The sequence below is a fragment of the Sapajus apella genome, unplaced genomic scaffold (genome assembly GCF_009761245.1).
Source record: "Sapajus apella isolate SASKATOON/1434 unplaced genomic scaffold, GSC_monkey_1.0 scaffold26, whole genome shotgun sequence".
NCBI classification, from domain to species: domain Eukaryota; kingdom Metazoa; phylum Chordata; class Mammalia; order Primates; family Cebidae; genus Sapajus; species Sapajus apella.
In genome coordinates, this window is record NW_022436966.1 from 646515 (window position 1) to 661390 (window position 14876).

Sequence of the window (14876 nt, forward strand, 5' to 3'; positions counted from 1 at the left end):
TCTCAAAAAAAAAAAAAAAAAAAAAAATTGGGATGACGATATAATATGAATATATCTATATCTCTATTTAAATATAGGGAATCATGCACATATGCATGATATTTATATATATGATACATAGATTCATACATGGTTATTTATATAGAGATGGATATCCATGGTATGCATACCTATAGTATATACTTTATGAGTATATGAACATTTTTTCATGTCATGAAATGTTTCAAAGTGTTTAACTGCACAATAATTCATCACGTGGTTATTCTGTATAACTTATTTTCTCTATTGACCATTTAGGTGGTTTCAAGACTTTTTCATAAATAATATTGCAATAAATATCCTCGGACAAAAATCTCACTGTACTTCCTTTAATTCCTTTGGATGCATTTCTAGAAGTGGAATATCCAGATGAAAGACTTTAGGTAATATTTCTAAATTTACTGTATTAGTCTGTTCTCATGCTGCTAATAAAGATATTCCCAAGACTGGATAATTATAAAGGAAAGAAATTTAATGGACTCCTAGTTCCACATGGTGAGTCCTCACATCATGGTGGAAACTGAATGAGGAGCAAAGTCGCATCTTATGTGACAGCAGGCGAGAGAGCTTGTGTAGGGGAACTCTCATTTATAAAACCATCAGATCTCGTGAGACTTATTCACTACCATGAGAACAGTATGGGGGAAATTGCGTCTATGATTCAATTATCTCCACCTGGCCCAGTCCTTGACATCTGTGGATTATTACAATTCAAGGTGTGATTTTGGTGGAGATACAGCCAAACCATATTATTGTCCTGCAAATTGTACCAACCTGTACCAAGATTTTATATTTATACTCCCAATAGCAGCAAGTGAGGATGTTCATTTAAATGTATTCTAGAAAAGGAAAAATAGCTAAAACAGAAAAAAGAAAAAAATGTATTTTAGACAGCACTGGATAGTGTAACTTTAAAACATTTAATGGAATTTTTAAATTTAAAACATACCCATTGTCAGTATCCTTCAAGTTCTTGTCCATCTGCATACATTTTGGCAGTTATGACCTTGAACACGTACTTTTTTATTATTTTCATTTCTAAGTCTTTATAACTTTAAAAAAAATTGGGGTACAGTGTCAGCGATCATGGTTCACTGCAGCCTTAGCCTCTCAAGCTTGAGATCCTCCCAACTCAGCCTCACAGGTAGCTGGGACTACACCAAGTCTTTATTATTTTTAAAAATCAAGTTTTGTAGCGTAAATAATCATCCCATTACACTTTTTGGTCTAACAGATAGATTGTTTCCTATCTTTTGCTTTCTTGCACAAAACAGTCTTAGATGTATCACTTATTTTTTTGAGATGGTGTCAAGCTCTATCACCCCGGCGGGAGTGCAGTGGTGTAATCTCAGTTCACTGCAGCCTCCACCTCTCAGGTTCAAGCAACTCTCCTGCCTCAGCCTCCCGAGTAGCTGGGACTACAGGTATGTGCCACCACACCTGGCTAATTTTTGTATTTTTAGTAGATATGGGGTTTCACCTTGTTAGCCAGGCTGGTCTTGAACTCCTGACTTCAGGCAATCTGCCTGCCTCGGCTTCCCCAAGTGCTGGGATTGCAGGCATGAGTCACTGCGCCCAGCCAACATATCACTTGTAGTTTTTGCTAAATTTACTGTTTAGAATAAACTCCCAAGAGTAGGGTAGCCAGGCTGGAAGCCATGGTCGTATTCAGAGTTCTTGGGATAGGTGGATTGGTTTCTTTCCTGAAGGGATGTGCAACCTGTCATGCTGCTAGAACTGTATCAGTTTACCTCACCTGGCCTCCTAAGGTGACTAGAGGTCAGGGCAGGGAAAGCCATGTGTCTCTGGTTCCCCTTCTTTGGGTCTCTCAGAGGGTGGGCTCCTGGCTGATGGGAGCCAAGGACCCATCCCAGCGCAGACAGGTAGAACCCTGGGGGTTCTAGGACTACTGGGTGGGAACACGGAGTTTGGGATGGTTGAGGGAAGACAGGAGAAAGGCTTGGGACTTTGCCTGCGCATAACTTACCTTTGGCCTTCAAGACCCACTGCTTGGAGGTGACTCTAGTAATGGTCAAGCCTTGGTAAGGATGCACGGCCCTGCCCTCGGCGGTGCAAGATTGGCCCAGTGAGAATAGCTACTGAACCATCAAGGCATGGTGGAACATAACGTCTCTGCCATCCTGCATGCCCCATTGCCAATTCCTCACCCCCATACCACCCCACAGTTTTTTAGTTCTGTAAGCATTTGGGCTCCCAAACTTTGCCTGAAATGGCCCATGTTTCAGCTATACCTGCCTCCTCTCTAAGCATGTTCTCTGTTTTTTCTATGTTAGGCTGGGCTCAGCTTTGAGAGTAAAGAGACTGTTTTTTCACTTGGAGTGCCCTGCCTCAGAGGCCATCATTTCTGGGGGGCTTCAGGTATTGCTGAGGTTTCTTTGGGAGATGGTCACAGGTGTGAGTATAGCAGGTTCTTCTGTGCAGATGGTTCATGGAAATGGCTCGGAAATAGAGGTGAGGTTTCCTGTGGTTTCTAGGTGTCACTCACCCACGTGATATTGGGCAAGGAAGTACCCTTCCCTCTTGGCCCCCGTTTTCTCAGAGAGGGAATGGCCCCCATGTTTCTCGGATGTGGACCTGCGGAGAAGTAATCTTATCTACATCCCATGTGAACAGGGCACGGTCTCCCCAAGAAGAGATGGGCTTTGCTTCCAATGACTCTTCCTTAGCTTTCCTTTTTGTGCCTCTTTTTCTTCCTTGTCCCTCTGTCCTCATTTCCCTCCGTTGAGGTATCCTGCCCTCTTCCCACCCTTCCCCCTCACTCAGGGCCTTGAGGCAGGTCCAGTGGGGCCAGGATTCTTCTCTGTTCAAATTCTGTTCCGCTGGAGCAGACCTCCCGGGTGCAGGCCCTCCAGAGGGATCTTCTGGAGACCACCCTCCTCTCAAATAAACGAAGGGACTCTCATGGTGAAACTTGCTGGCAGGCTGGCGATGGAGTAGTGTTTGGGAGCAGCATACTGGGCTGTGTCCTCCCGCTACCCCCAGCTGGATCGCTCACAGCCTTTGTGTTCAGGGGCTGGTGCCTGTTTGTTCCTGGTTGAAAAGATTTCCTGCAGAGTTCACCCTGCCACCTACCTTTCCCCACCCTTCAAATACTCAGGCCCTTCTGCTGAGCCTCACAGTCCAGGGACATGTTTAAACAGGGAGGCTCTCCTCTCATTCCCCAAGTGTCCATGATATAGGCCCTTTCTCTGAAGCGGGGGCACCAGCCCCTAGAACAGCCAGGCCACAGTGCCCTCTCCAGACAGGTGGCCTGGGGCCTTGCCTGTCCCACAGGCCTGGAGCCCCAGCCCCTCAGCCTTTGACAGAGGTTTCCTAAGGTCCAAGGCCAGGCTGTAGCTCTCAGAGGTAGAAAAGCAGGTTCCACTTTCCTTCTGTCCTGGGCCCTCAGATTTGTCTGCAGGAACCTTGGATCTCATTCTCAACCCATGCCCTTTGCCAAGATTAGGGCTCTTTGGATTTTATTCTTTTGGCAGGAGGGCTCCCTTTGATGACTGTGTCAAGTGAGATGGAATCTGGCCAGGTTGTTATAGGAACTCAGGAGAATCCCTAGAGTGGGAAAAATAATGAGAACACGGTGCTATTCACCATTCAGCATTGGAAAGTAGAGCATTCATTGTCCAGTTCCGCAGAGACTGAGACGATGGGAGGGGCAGGCTTAAGGGTGGGCGCCTCACTGCATCACTAGGAGGCTTTAGGGGTATTGAGGGGGTGTGTGGTGGGGTGTGCAGAGAGGGGTCTGACTAAACTCGGTTCAAACGCTAAATCATCCAGTTGCTATTTGTGTGACCTTAAGCAAGTTAAAACAAATAACACGATCCAATTTTGTTGATAAACGTATTATGTCTAGAAGGAAAATCATCCTCACTTTTGGAGTGGTTATCTCAGGGGTGTGTTTACATGTTTAAGATTACTTTTTGTACTTTTTCATGTTTTTTCTGATATTTTCTTTAAACAGCATGAATTACTTGTACGATGGGGAAAAAATAAAAACAACTACAAAGCTATCTCCACTTTGGAAATGAACAGTACCTAGGAAGCAGGGGCTCTTTGGAATCTAGGAACTGCGGGACCCTTCCATATTTGGAAGGGAAGGGACAGTACTTTTCAGTCTTCAAGCTATTCCAAGTAAGAAAAATGTTCTCGGCCCCCAGACTGCCTACGGTTCTGTCTTGGGCCAGGCCTGGGTTAGACCAGTGCTGGCCACCACAGTGTTTCACATGCGGGTGCTTCACATGCAGGCCTGAGGGGTCAAGGGTGACCTCACTGGTTTGTCTGGGTTGGCTGTTCATTTTCCACTCCGTCAGCCAGCTCAGAAAATCCTGCCTGCCCCACTGAGGGCCCTTCCTGAGACTGCATTCTTCTTTTAGACTAAGGGGCCTATGTTGAGGTCTCTGCACTCCCATGCCTAGCCAGCCTCATCTCTCCATCAAAAGGGGAACAGGGCAGCTTCACTGGGCTTCTTCCCCTATTCGGGCTTCCTTGGTGTCTGGGTCGCTCATCTGGACCTTAGTATGAGCTTCCTTCTATCACTGTTGTGTTTATTGTTTTTGCTGTTATTTATTTTTTTGAGACAGTCTCACTCTGTTGCCCAGGCTGGAGTGCAGTGGTGCGATCTTGGCTCACTGCAACCCCCACCTCCTTGATTCAAGTGATTCTTCTGCCTCAGCCTCCTGAGTAGCTGGGGTTACAGGGGTGTGCCACCATACCCAGCTAATTTTTATATTTTTAGTAGATACGGGGGTTTCACCAGTCAGTCTGGTCTTGAATTCCTGACCTCGTGATCTGCCCACCTCGGCCTCCCAAAGTGCTGGGATTATAGGCATGAGCCACTGCACCCAGCCTAAAAGCTTTCAATGTTAATTAAGATTAAAGTTCCTTCTGACAGCCGTTGCCAAGTCTTGGCCATTTCCTTCTACCCCGAGGTAATCCCAGCCACCAGGTTGGTTGCTCTCCTTTTAGGGCTTTTCTGATGCATTGACATATACATATAAATGTTCACATAGGAAATCCTGTTTTATATATGTGTGTTGTTTATTTGGTACAAGAAACAGCATCATACTGCTGGGCCATTTGCTTTTTCACTCAACAAAATATCTTGGAGAGATGACCATGGAAGCACACATCGCTCTACTTCACTTTTTAAACTGCCAAGTAAGAACATTTAGGTGGTATTTCTTTATTATTTTGTGTGTATCCCATGAACCGAGGGCAGGCCCAACACTTTTTGCTGGCAGTATTTGATACTGAGGTAATCCCACAAAAGAAAGATTTGCAGGAGCCCTGGATCTGTGCCTCTCAATGTCTCTTTTCTTTCTTTTGCAGAGACGTCTCAGAGAGGCTGTGCAGCTGCTGGAGGACTATAAGCATGGGACCCTGCGCCCGGGGGTCACCAATGAACAGGTAACCCTGTGGGAGGTGGGAGGATGGCCAGTGGGGAAGGGAAGGAGAATGATACATTCACAACCCCTTCCCTGCAGCCAGAACCACTTCTTTCCTCCAGTATCTACTTCTGCTGGTACGTACCGCTGTGGACTAAAAGCTCTTTGGAGATGGCCAGATCTCTCCTGTGCTCCAGGTCCAGTGGAAACATGGAGGCTGATAAGACTAGGGTGGCCCAAAGGCAGTGGCTTGGTGAGGCCGGCTTGCACTGGCTTCCGAGAGCTGACTGTGTGCATCTCTTGCCAATTCCACATTCAGGGACAACACAGTGGGAGCTTGAAATCAGCCATGATTGGAGTATTTCTACCATAGAAGTTGGCAAATGCAACAAATCAGGACTTTTTCTCCAGAGAACAGATTATTAAACTAGCATACCACTGTTCAAAATTCAGGTTAAGGGTGGGAAGGATCCAGGAGAATGTTGAGGATTAGGCTAGTATACTGTCATTTTATTTTTTAATATCATGTAGGAACTTGAATTAGAGATACCTGAAATGTTGAAGATTGTGTTTTGTTTTGTGGAGGGGTAAGGGAATTTAGTACTCAATGATTACAGAGACTGATGGTTCATGTGCCAAAGTCTATGTTTTTGTTCATAAACTTACTTTCTTTCTTTTCTTTTCTTTTTTTTTTTTTTTTGTTAAGATGGGGTTTCACCATGATGGCCAGGCTGGTCTTGAACTCCTGACCTCAGGTGATCCACCCACCTTGGACTCCCAAAGTGTTAGGATTACAGGCGTGAGCCACCGCGCCCGACCCCATTAACTTTATTTCAAAAGCTTTTTCACATTTTGGGAGGCCGAGGCGGGTGGATCACAAGGTCAAGAGATCGAGACCATCCTGGCCAACATGGTGAAACCCCGTCTCTTCTAAAAATACAAAAATTAGCTGGGTGTGGTGGCACACGCCTATAGTCCTAGCTACTCAGGAGGCTGAGGCAGAATTGCTTGAACCCGGGAGGCGGAGGTTGCAGTAAGCCGAGATTATGCCACTGCACTCCTGCCTGGCGCCTGTCGACACAGTAAGACTCTGTCTCAAAACAAACAAACAAACAAACAAACAACTTTTTCAAACATTAATTTAAATATTTTCAAAGTCGTGTGTACATAATTCAAGAAGTCAAATAGTACTAAAATGCTTATAAGGGGCCGGGCACGGTGGCTCACACCCATAATCCTAGCACTTTGGGAGGCAGAGACAGGCAGTTTGCCTGAGCTCAGGAGTTCGAGAAGAGCTTGGGCAACACGGTGAAACCCTGTTTCTACTAAAATACAAAAGAAATTACCCGGGTGTGTCGGTGTGTGCCTCTAATCCTAGCTACACAGGAGGCCGATGCAGGAGAATCTCTTGAGCCTGGGAGGTGGAGGTTGCAGTGAGCTGAGATCACACCATTGCACTCCAGCCTGGGCAACAAAGCGAAACTGTCTCAAAAATTAATAAAATAAAAAAAATAGTGCTTGTAAGGAAAAATAGTATATGCTTCCCATCCCTCCCCAGTTCCGATGCCTGTTTCCTAGGAGCAAGTACTTTTCTCTGTTCTTCAGATAGAATTCTGTAGTCTATATTTCAGATGAATATGCTTATCTATACTTCTATTTCTCAATTAGTTTTTTTGGATTATCTATTATGGTAGTTGAGGATTCAGCTCTCATCATCCAGTCCTCTAAACACACTTCTTTCCCCCATCCATACCCGCTCTTGAAATAGTTATCATGGTTTTGGGGCCTATACATATTCAGTCTTCATGTTGTTACAATTATAGAAATAACATTTACTGCATAGTCAGACTGGCTGTATCATGATTATGTTTCTTTTTCAAATTTGTTTTATCTGGGGTTAATAACTACCTCAGATTTTTTCATTGGCATACTTTGCTTTGTACTATCTCTCACTCCCACTGTACCCTTCCATGGCCTTTCGATACAGTCATGCACCACATAATGACATTTTGGTCAACAAAGGATCACGTATATGACAGTGGTCCCATAAGATGATAATGGGGACCCAGCATGGTGGCTCATGCCTATAATCCCAACACTTTGGGAGGCCAAGGCAGGCAGATCACTTGAGGTCAGGAGTTTGAGACCCTCTTGGCCAACATGACGAAACTCTGTCTCTAATAAAAATTTTAAAATTAGCCAGGTATGGTGCTGTATGCTTGTAATCCCAGCTACTTGGGAGGCTGAGGCGGGCGTTGAGGGGATCGCTTGAACCTGGGAGCTGTAGGTTGCAGTGAGTCGAGATCGCACCTCTGCACTCCGGCCTGGGTGACAGAGTGATACCCTGTCTCAAAAAAAAAATAGATGATAGTGGAACTGAAAAATTCCTGTTGCCTGGAGATGTCTTGATGATCCTGACCCTGTGCAGGCCTGCGTTTGTGTCTTAGTTTTTAGCTAGTTTTAAGAGTTTAAATAGTTAAAAAAAAGTTGAAAATTTTAAAATAGAAAACTTATAGAATAAGGATATAAAGAATAAGGACATAAAGAAAAATGTTTTTGTACAACTGTACAACGTATTTGTGTTTTAAGCTAAGTATTATAAAAGAGTCAGAAAGTTAAAATTTAAAATTTTATAAAGTAAAAAAGATACAGTAAGCTAAGGGTCATTTTATTGAGTAAATAATACTTTTTTTTTTTTTTTTTAAAGAGACAAGATCTTGCTCTTTCACCTAGTCCTGGAGTGCAGTGGGGGATGTAGCTCACTGTAACCTCAAACTCTTGGGCTTAAGCTATCTTCCCATGTCAGCCTCCCGAGTAATTGGGACTATAGGTACATACCACCACACTTGGCTAATTTTTTATTTAAAAAAAAATGAGTGTGCTTAAGTGTACAGGGTTGATAAAGTCTACAGTACTGTACGGTAATGTCCTAGGCCTTCACATTCACCCATGATACACTCTGACTCACCATAGCACCTGCTAGTCCTGCAAGCTCTACTCATGGTAAGTGCCCAATGCAGGTGACCAATTTTTATCATATATGCCATATTTTTATTGAACCATCACTATATTTATGTGTACAGATATCCACCATTGTGTTACAGTTGCCTGTATATTCAGTATAGTAACATACTATCCAGGCTTGTAGCCAGGAGCAGTCGGCTATACCTATCATGTAGCCTAGGTGTGTAGCAGGCTTGCCCATCTAGGTTTGTGTAAGGGCGCTGTATGCTGTTTGCACAATGATGAAATCACCTAATGATGCATTTCTCAGAACATATCTCTGTCGTTAAGTGATGCATGATTGTATTTTCAGTCCTTTCAATCTGAAGATTTCTGTCTTTGAGTTTTTGTTTTCCCGAAATTTTTCTTTCTGGGGCCTACCTCCGAGTTCCAGGTCTTCCTTTTTTTGGTATATTTCATCATTTTGGCGGAACACCTCTTCTAGTAGCTTCCAGAAAAAGGGTAAATGAGAAGAAAGTTTTGAGTCTTTTTATGTCTGAAAAATTATAATTCTGCACTCAGCCTTAATTGACAGTTTGGCTGAGGAGAAAATTCTAGGTTGACAATCATTTTCCTTCAGATTTTGAAGACCATTGCGCTATTTTCTTCTGGGTTCCAATATAGCTGTTGAAAAACCTGATGCCGTTTCATTCCTGATTCTTTGCGGTCTGTTTTCTTTCTTTGGAAATATTTAGGATCTTCTCTTTATCTGTGAAATTTGTTTCTGAAATTCCACAATGCTGTTTCTTTTAAAATGTATCATTTTGGATTCTTGATGACCCCTTTCAATTTGAAGACTCCTGTCTTCAGTTCTGGCAAAATTTTTAATTGCTTTCATCATTTTTTTCTTTCTTTCTGGAACTTCTTTTAGTCAAATGTTAGGCATTGTAGGCTGACACGTAGGTTTTCTTACCTTTTTTCTCTTCTATCTGTCACTTTGGACCAGATGTGAGGGTAGGGCTTGGGGAAATAGAGCAGGTGGGAAGCTGGATGAGGTTCTTAATCTGCACCACCAGAAACCAGGCAGTGACAGTGAAAGCACAGGATACCGTGGGAGAGCTATGGAAGGGGTGACCCTCCCAGACTCGGGGCGTCTGGAAGAAGTTTCTTGCCTGAGATGTGAGGGCTGACAGGGCTGGTGAAGAGCGGGTAGAGGTGGTCCAGGCGAGGAGGCAGACACTCTGCTAGAGGTAGAGGGAGCAAGACCCTGCAGGAGGGAATGGGCGAATGTGCCAGACTGGAACATGGTGATGGGAATGGAGGGCAGATACATGAGTGGAGGCAGCACCTTGGCCAGATGCCACTGTGCAGAGCCCTGAGGGAGTGACAGACTTGCAGTGCCTGCTTACACAGGGCTCACCTGAAGGCGTGTACACTGCATGCTGAGTCATGGGCAGCCGTCAGCCAGGAGGGTGGGCTGTGATCTCCTCTTTCCCTAGCAGTGCGACTTCTCTCTGACCATGAGCACCTAAGAGCCTGGACGGTGTGACCTGGTGCCCCACCCTATCCAGGCCGAAGCAGTCCCCAGCCCCTTTCGTGTTTTTCTCAGATCTGTGAGAGTTAGATCCTGCCTCTATGCCCTCCTGACCCTGTGTTTGCTCCAGGCCCAAGCTCCGCTCTGCCCCTTTCTTGCTGAGGTTGGCCTCTCGGGATCCCTTCCAGCTCCCATAGTTTGGAGAATGAAGCCACATTTCCTCCTCTTTGCTCCCTTCAGTAGCTTAAAGCTGCCTGTCCTGTTTCCTGGGCCTCTTTTGTTTTCTGTCCTGAAAGCCCCCATGTGCCTCCAGGGAGCTAGGGAGGAGGGGAACTGGGGGGTGGTTTGGCACTAGCTGTGCTTCCCGATTCTGGCTCCTGTTGGTGATGCCTGCAGTGTCCATCTGGTGGCTGGGTAGCACAGTGCTCTAGGTGTGAGCCTGCCACTATGGACCCCTAGAGGCAGATCCTCCCTCTCCCTCCCTTCCCCCAGCCTCCTGGCTCCCCCAGCACCAGCTCTCACAAATGCTTCCCTCCCTGGTCTTCAGTCAGCCAATCTACACCCTCCTCTGGCCTCCACAGACACAGGAACAGAGGGGATGGGTGGTGACATGGCAGCTCAGGGCTTGGGGAGGCTTAGCAATTCATAATTAACTGTTGCTCTTCCTGGCCCAGGCTAGCCCTGCTCATCTGAAGCAGCCTGGGTGGTTCTTGGTCTCAGTCTGGACAGCAGCCTCGCCTGCACCTGGGCTCTGTGGCTGCTCTAATGCTGTTGCAGGTGTGTGGGCTAGAAACCTGCAACTGGGTCCCGAGGCCTGCAGGCCATCCTGACGTTGTGGGCGGGACTGATTAACTTGTGACACTCTCTTTTGCTACCCAACTTGTCATATAACCTGCCTTCCAGGTACAACAGCTCACCAGCAGGTGTGCGCAAATGTATCAATAGTTTGTTCCCTACTGATGGCCTTGGTTTGGTCTTCTGTTGTGTGTGCCTGCTCTCTCCAGGACCATTACCTTGTTAAAACGTTGCTATACCAGCTGAGTGGAGTGGCTCACACCTGTAATACCAGCACTTTGAAGGCCGAGGTGGGTGGATCACCTACGGTCAGGAGTTCAAGACCGGCCTGACCAATATGGTAAAAACCCGTCTCTACTAAAAATACAAAAATTAGCCGGGTGTGATGGCATATGCCTGTAGTACCAGCTACTAGGGAGGCTGAGACAGGAGAATTGCTTGAACCCAGGAGGCGGAGGTTGCAGTGAGCCAAGATCACGCCGCTGCACTCCAGCCCGCGTGACAGAGCGAGACTGTTTCAAAAAAATAAAAAGGTTGCTATATCAATGAATCACTGGCTCCTAGGACAAAATAAAAATGAGTATAATTTACCTTTTGGGTTTAGCAGGTAAAAATTTGATGAGCTAGGAACCCTAATAAGGACTGTAGCTATCAGTTAAAAAAAACAAAGCCATAGTGTGCACAAAAATGTAAGCATGGACACAGCCAACTAAATTTCTGAATGTTGACTCTGATCTGTACACTTGTATGTGCTGGGGCTTTGCCAGAATGGTTTGGTGTGGATGGAGGTGGGTGGAGCTAAATATGGAAGACCCCCTCCCCATGGCGAGCCACTATTCCCTGCATGCTTTTGAAGTGCCGGGTATTGTATCATAAGTACCAGCACTTTGCACATATTAGCTCAGCTAATTTTCACATAAACTTGTCAGTAGGTACACCCTTTATCAACCCTATTTTGCAGGCAAGAAGACTTAGACTCAGAGAGGTTGCATTATTTGCCTAAGGTCACATAGCTGGTATGTGGTGGGTAGGGATCTGATACTGAGCCTCTTAGATCTAATGGGAGAGACATCTTCTGGAAGTAAGAGAGACAGAGAGAAAATAGTTAAGAGAGAGAAAGCTGGAAGGAAGTTGGAGGGTACAGGCCAGATTGTGAAAGTCTTTGAAAACCAGGCAGAGATGCTGGATGCGTTGTATGGGGTAAGAGGAAGCTACTGAAAGCTGTTGAGCAAGGGAGTAGCATGACCGTGGTATTGTGGTAGGATTAGTCGGTGGCAGTGCCAGAGTGGACTGGAAGGAGTAAGTGCTATTACAGAAACCAACCTGGAAGCGACTGGAGTGATTGGGAGTGTGGTGAGCAGGTTACTAGGAACCACTGTAGCTCCTGAGTGGTGGGACTTGTCCATCATTCCACATTCCTCAGAGGTCGGGAACCAGCCAACCTTTCATAAGTGCCTACCCTGCATAATGAATGTGTGGGTTGCTCAGAGCCCCCATGCAGGATGGATTTCTGTCTGTGACCTGCCTAGGAGAAGGAGTTGCTGGGATGCCAGAGATCCTCCAAGTCTTCTCTGGCAGAAAGGAAATGGGGTCAGCTGTGTTTGGGCTTTGCTGAAAATAGCTGAGCAAATACTAGAGGCTTAAAAATACTTGTGCCCCAAGTCTTCTGTGGGTGTCAGCAAGTTTGTCAGATGCTGAAGGGAAGGCTTGGCTGACCCATTAGTCTTACCCCTATTCCTAGCATCAAGCCCTGTTTATCCTGGTCAGCACCCTTCCCCTCTGGGCCAGCCCCAGCGTGGCCCTAACTGATAACACAGAACAGACAAGTGATGAGTGTAAGCTAAGTCATTTGTATGATGTGCTAGGTGTCGTACTGAGTGCTGTAGATGCATCTGTGGGCTGGGTCCCTGAAGTGGCCTCCCGGATGATCTTCCCATGCTAGCTGGGTCCCTTTGTCCATTGCCAATACAGCAAACAGAGTGATCTGTGAAATTATACTGACATTGTTTGTTCCTCTGCTCTAGGGCTTCTCAGACTTGGCACAATTGGCATTTGGAGCCAGATTATTCTTTTTTGCAAGAGCTGTCCAGTGTACTCAGGGTGTTCAGCAACATGCCTGGCTTTGACCCATTAGATCCCAGTAGCGTCTCCTCCCCAGTCATGATGACCAAAAATGTTTCCTGATGTTGCCAAATGTCCCCTGGGTGCAAAATCCACCCCTAGTGGAGAATCACTGCTCTAGTGGAAATAGTGTTCCTCTTTTGCACTTAGAGTAAAAGCCATAGTCCTTAACCTGGCCTGCAAAGCCCCCAGTCCTCTCTGACCTTGTCTCTTACTGCTCTCTCCTGTTGAGTTCACACCAGTCACACCGGCCTCCTTGCTGTCTCTCAGACCTGCCAGATAGGCCCACTTCTGCCTCAGGGCCTTTGCACGGGCTGTTCTGTCTGCCAGAACAATCTCTCGCTAGATAGCTGCCTGATTCATTCCCTCCTTCAAGTGTTTCCTCCAATATCACCTCAATGAGACCCACCCTAACCACCTTATGTCTGTAATCTCCATCTCTGCTACCAGTTCACAATCGCTATCCTCTTACCCTGTTCTGTTTTCCCTAGTTTCCGGAAGCACATATCCTTCTAACATGTCGGAGAATTTGCTTATTTATTGTTTGTGTTGCTTATTGTTTATCTGTCTGTGCAACCCTGTAAACTCTACAAAAGCAGAGATTTTGGTCTGTTTTTTGTGACTGATGTATCCTTAGCACCTAGAACAGTGCTCAGCACATACTAGATGCTCAGTAAATATTTGTTAAATAAGTGAATCTGTTAAATAAATGAATTATTTTCACAGTAACCTTCAAAGTATTCACATCCTCATATTACAAATGAGGAAGAGGAGGCTCAGAAAGATTAAGTACATTGCCCTAAATCACACAGCCAGCAAGTGGGAGATCTAGAATTTAAACCCGAGTCTGTATAGAAACAAGCTGCATGTATAGGGAAGTTGCAACTACTGCTGTGTGCCATGCTGCAGAACTGGGCAAAGAGTCTCTTCTTTCGTGAATCTGTAGACTTGGGGGTACCCTCACCCGACATAGACTTGCAAAAGGTACATGTTACCTGGGAGTAACCATGGTTACAAAATTAATGGTGAGGTATAATGTGATTGGCCCAACTGATAAATTAGGAAGTTTTTTTTGTTTGTTTTATGGAGGCATTCTTTGCCTTACAGAAGGATCCCCTTCAGGCTCTGTTTAATTACCTTCTGGAGGTTGTTTTAAATAGGCTCTGTCTTTGCTGCCTTGGGAGGTTTGGAGAAGCAGCTTGGAAGGAGGCAGAGGGGAAGGGGAGTGAGCCAGATTGGGGGTGGGGCTGGGCCCTTCCTCCTCCCTCTGGGTGCTGGGGATGTGCCCTGCTCTGGCCGAGAAGCCCAGTTGATGAATGTGCTCTACCCCTCGCTTGGACTCTGCACCGAACTTCAGATAGGTTCAGATGGCAGCTCAGCCGAGATGCTGGCTGTTTTTGAAATTATCCAACTTCTGGGATCTTCCAGCCACCTCTCACCCAGATTGCTTCTCCACATCTCCTCCTTGTCCTCATTCATCGAGTTGAGAAATCAAGCAAGGTTCAAAGTCTCATATCCACACTGACTTGTTGTTGGAGCCAGTAAGTCCCAAGGGATCAAAGCTGCATGTTTTTATGCTCAGCAGAGGCACAGAGGAGATGGGCTGAGCCCACACGAGATCAGGTCTTAAGCAGGAATTGTAGTTTAAAGTGGAGATGCTTCAGTGGTCTAGTGAGAGGATGCTGCAGGCTCCCTGTCCTAGATTCCCAGTGTGGATGGCCTGTCCACTGCACCTCATTTGACCTCTCATCGAACTTTTTACATCCCAGGATGATCCTCCCCTATCACTTGTTCACAGGATTGGCTTGTAAAACTTCAAACTAGCCACCAACTCTTGGCTTGTGGGTGGTACCTTCCCTGCTGACATTTTTGCATCCAACATTTAACCCCTTAAAGTCAACGTTTAATCCAGCAGGTCCCAGGGAAAAGCTTAGACCCAAGGAGTCAGACCTGAGTCCTTGTCCTGTTCTCCCTCTAAGCTGGGCCTAGTATCATACATCACAGGACTGGAAAGGGCCCTGGAGAGACTTGCTTCTACCTCCTGT

The 14876-nt window shown here is 46.0% G+C and overlaps 1 protein-coding gene and 1 long non-coding RNA gene across 9 annotated transcripts in view; one reads left to right on the forward strand and one right to left on the reverse strand.

Moving 5' to 3' along the window:
* LOC116560433 overlaps positions 1–8752 on the reverse strand; it is a 12443-nt gene extending 3691 nt beyond the window's left edge. The window contains exons 1-2 of the long non-coding RNA XR_004272969.1: positions 8680–8752; positions 8499–8503 (exon numbers count right to left, since the gene is read on the reverse strand). This is a non-coding gene — a long non-coding RNA (uncharacterized LOC116560433). The remainder of the gene's footprint in view (positions 1–8498; positions 8504–8679) is intronic.
* Positions 1–14876, forward strand: part of SFXN5 (sideroflexin 5) — a 129117-nt gene that overhangs the window by 23051 nt on the left and 91190 nt on the right. For 7 of the 8 annotated variants that reach the window (XM_032291734.1, XM_032291736.1, XM_032291735.1 and 4 more), the window contains exon 3: positions 5383–5460. In XM_032291734.1, coding sequence (XP_032147625.1) covers positions 5383–5460 — 78 coding nt within the window. Of the gene's footprint in view, positions 1–1439; positions 1464–5382; positions 5461–14876 lie in introns of those variants that run through there. The other variant, XM_032291740.1, reaches the window with a different exon arrangement.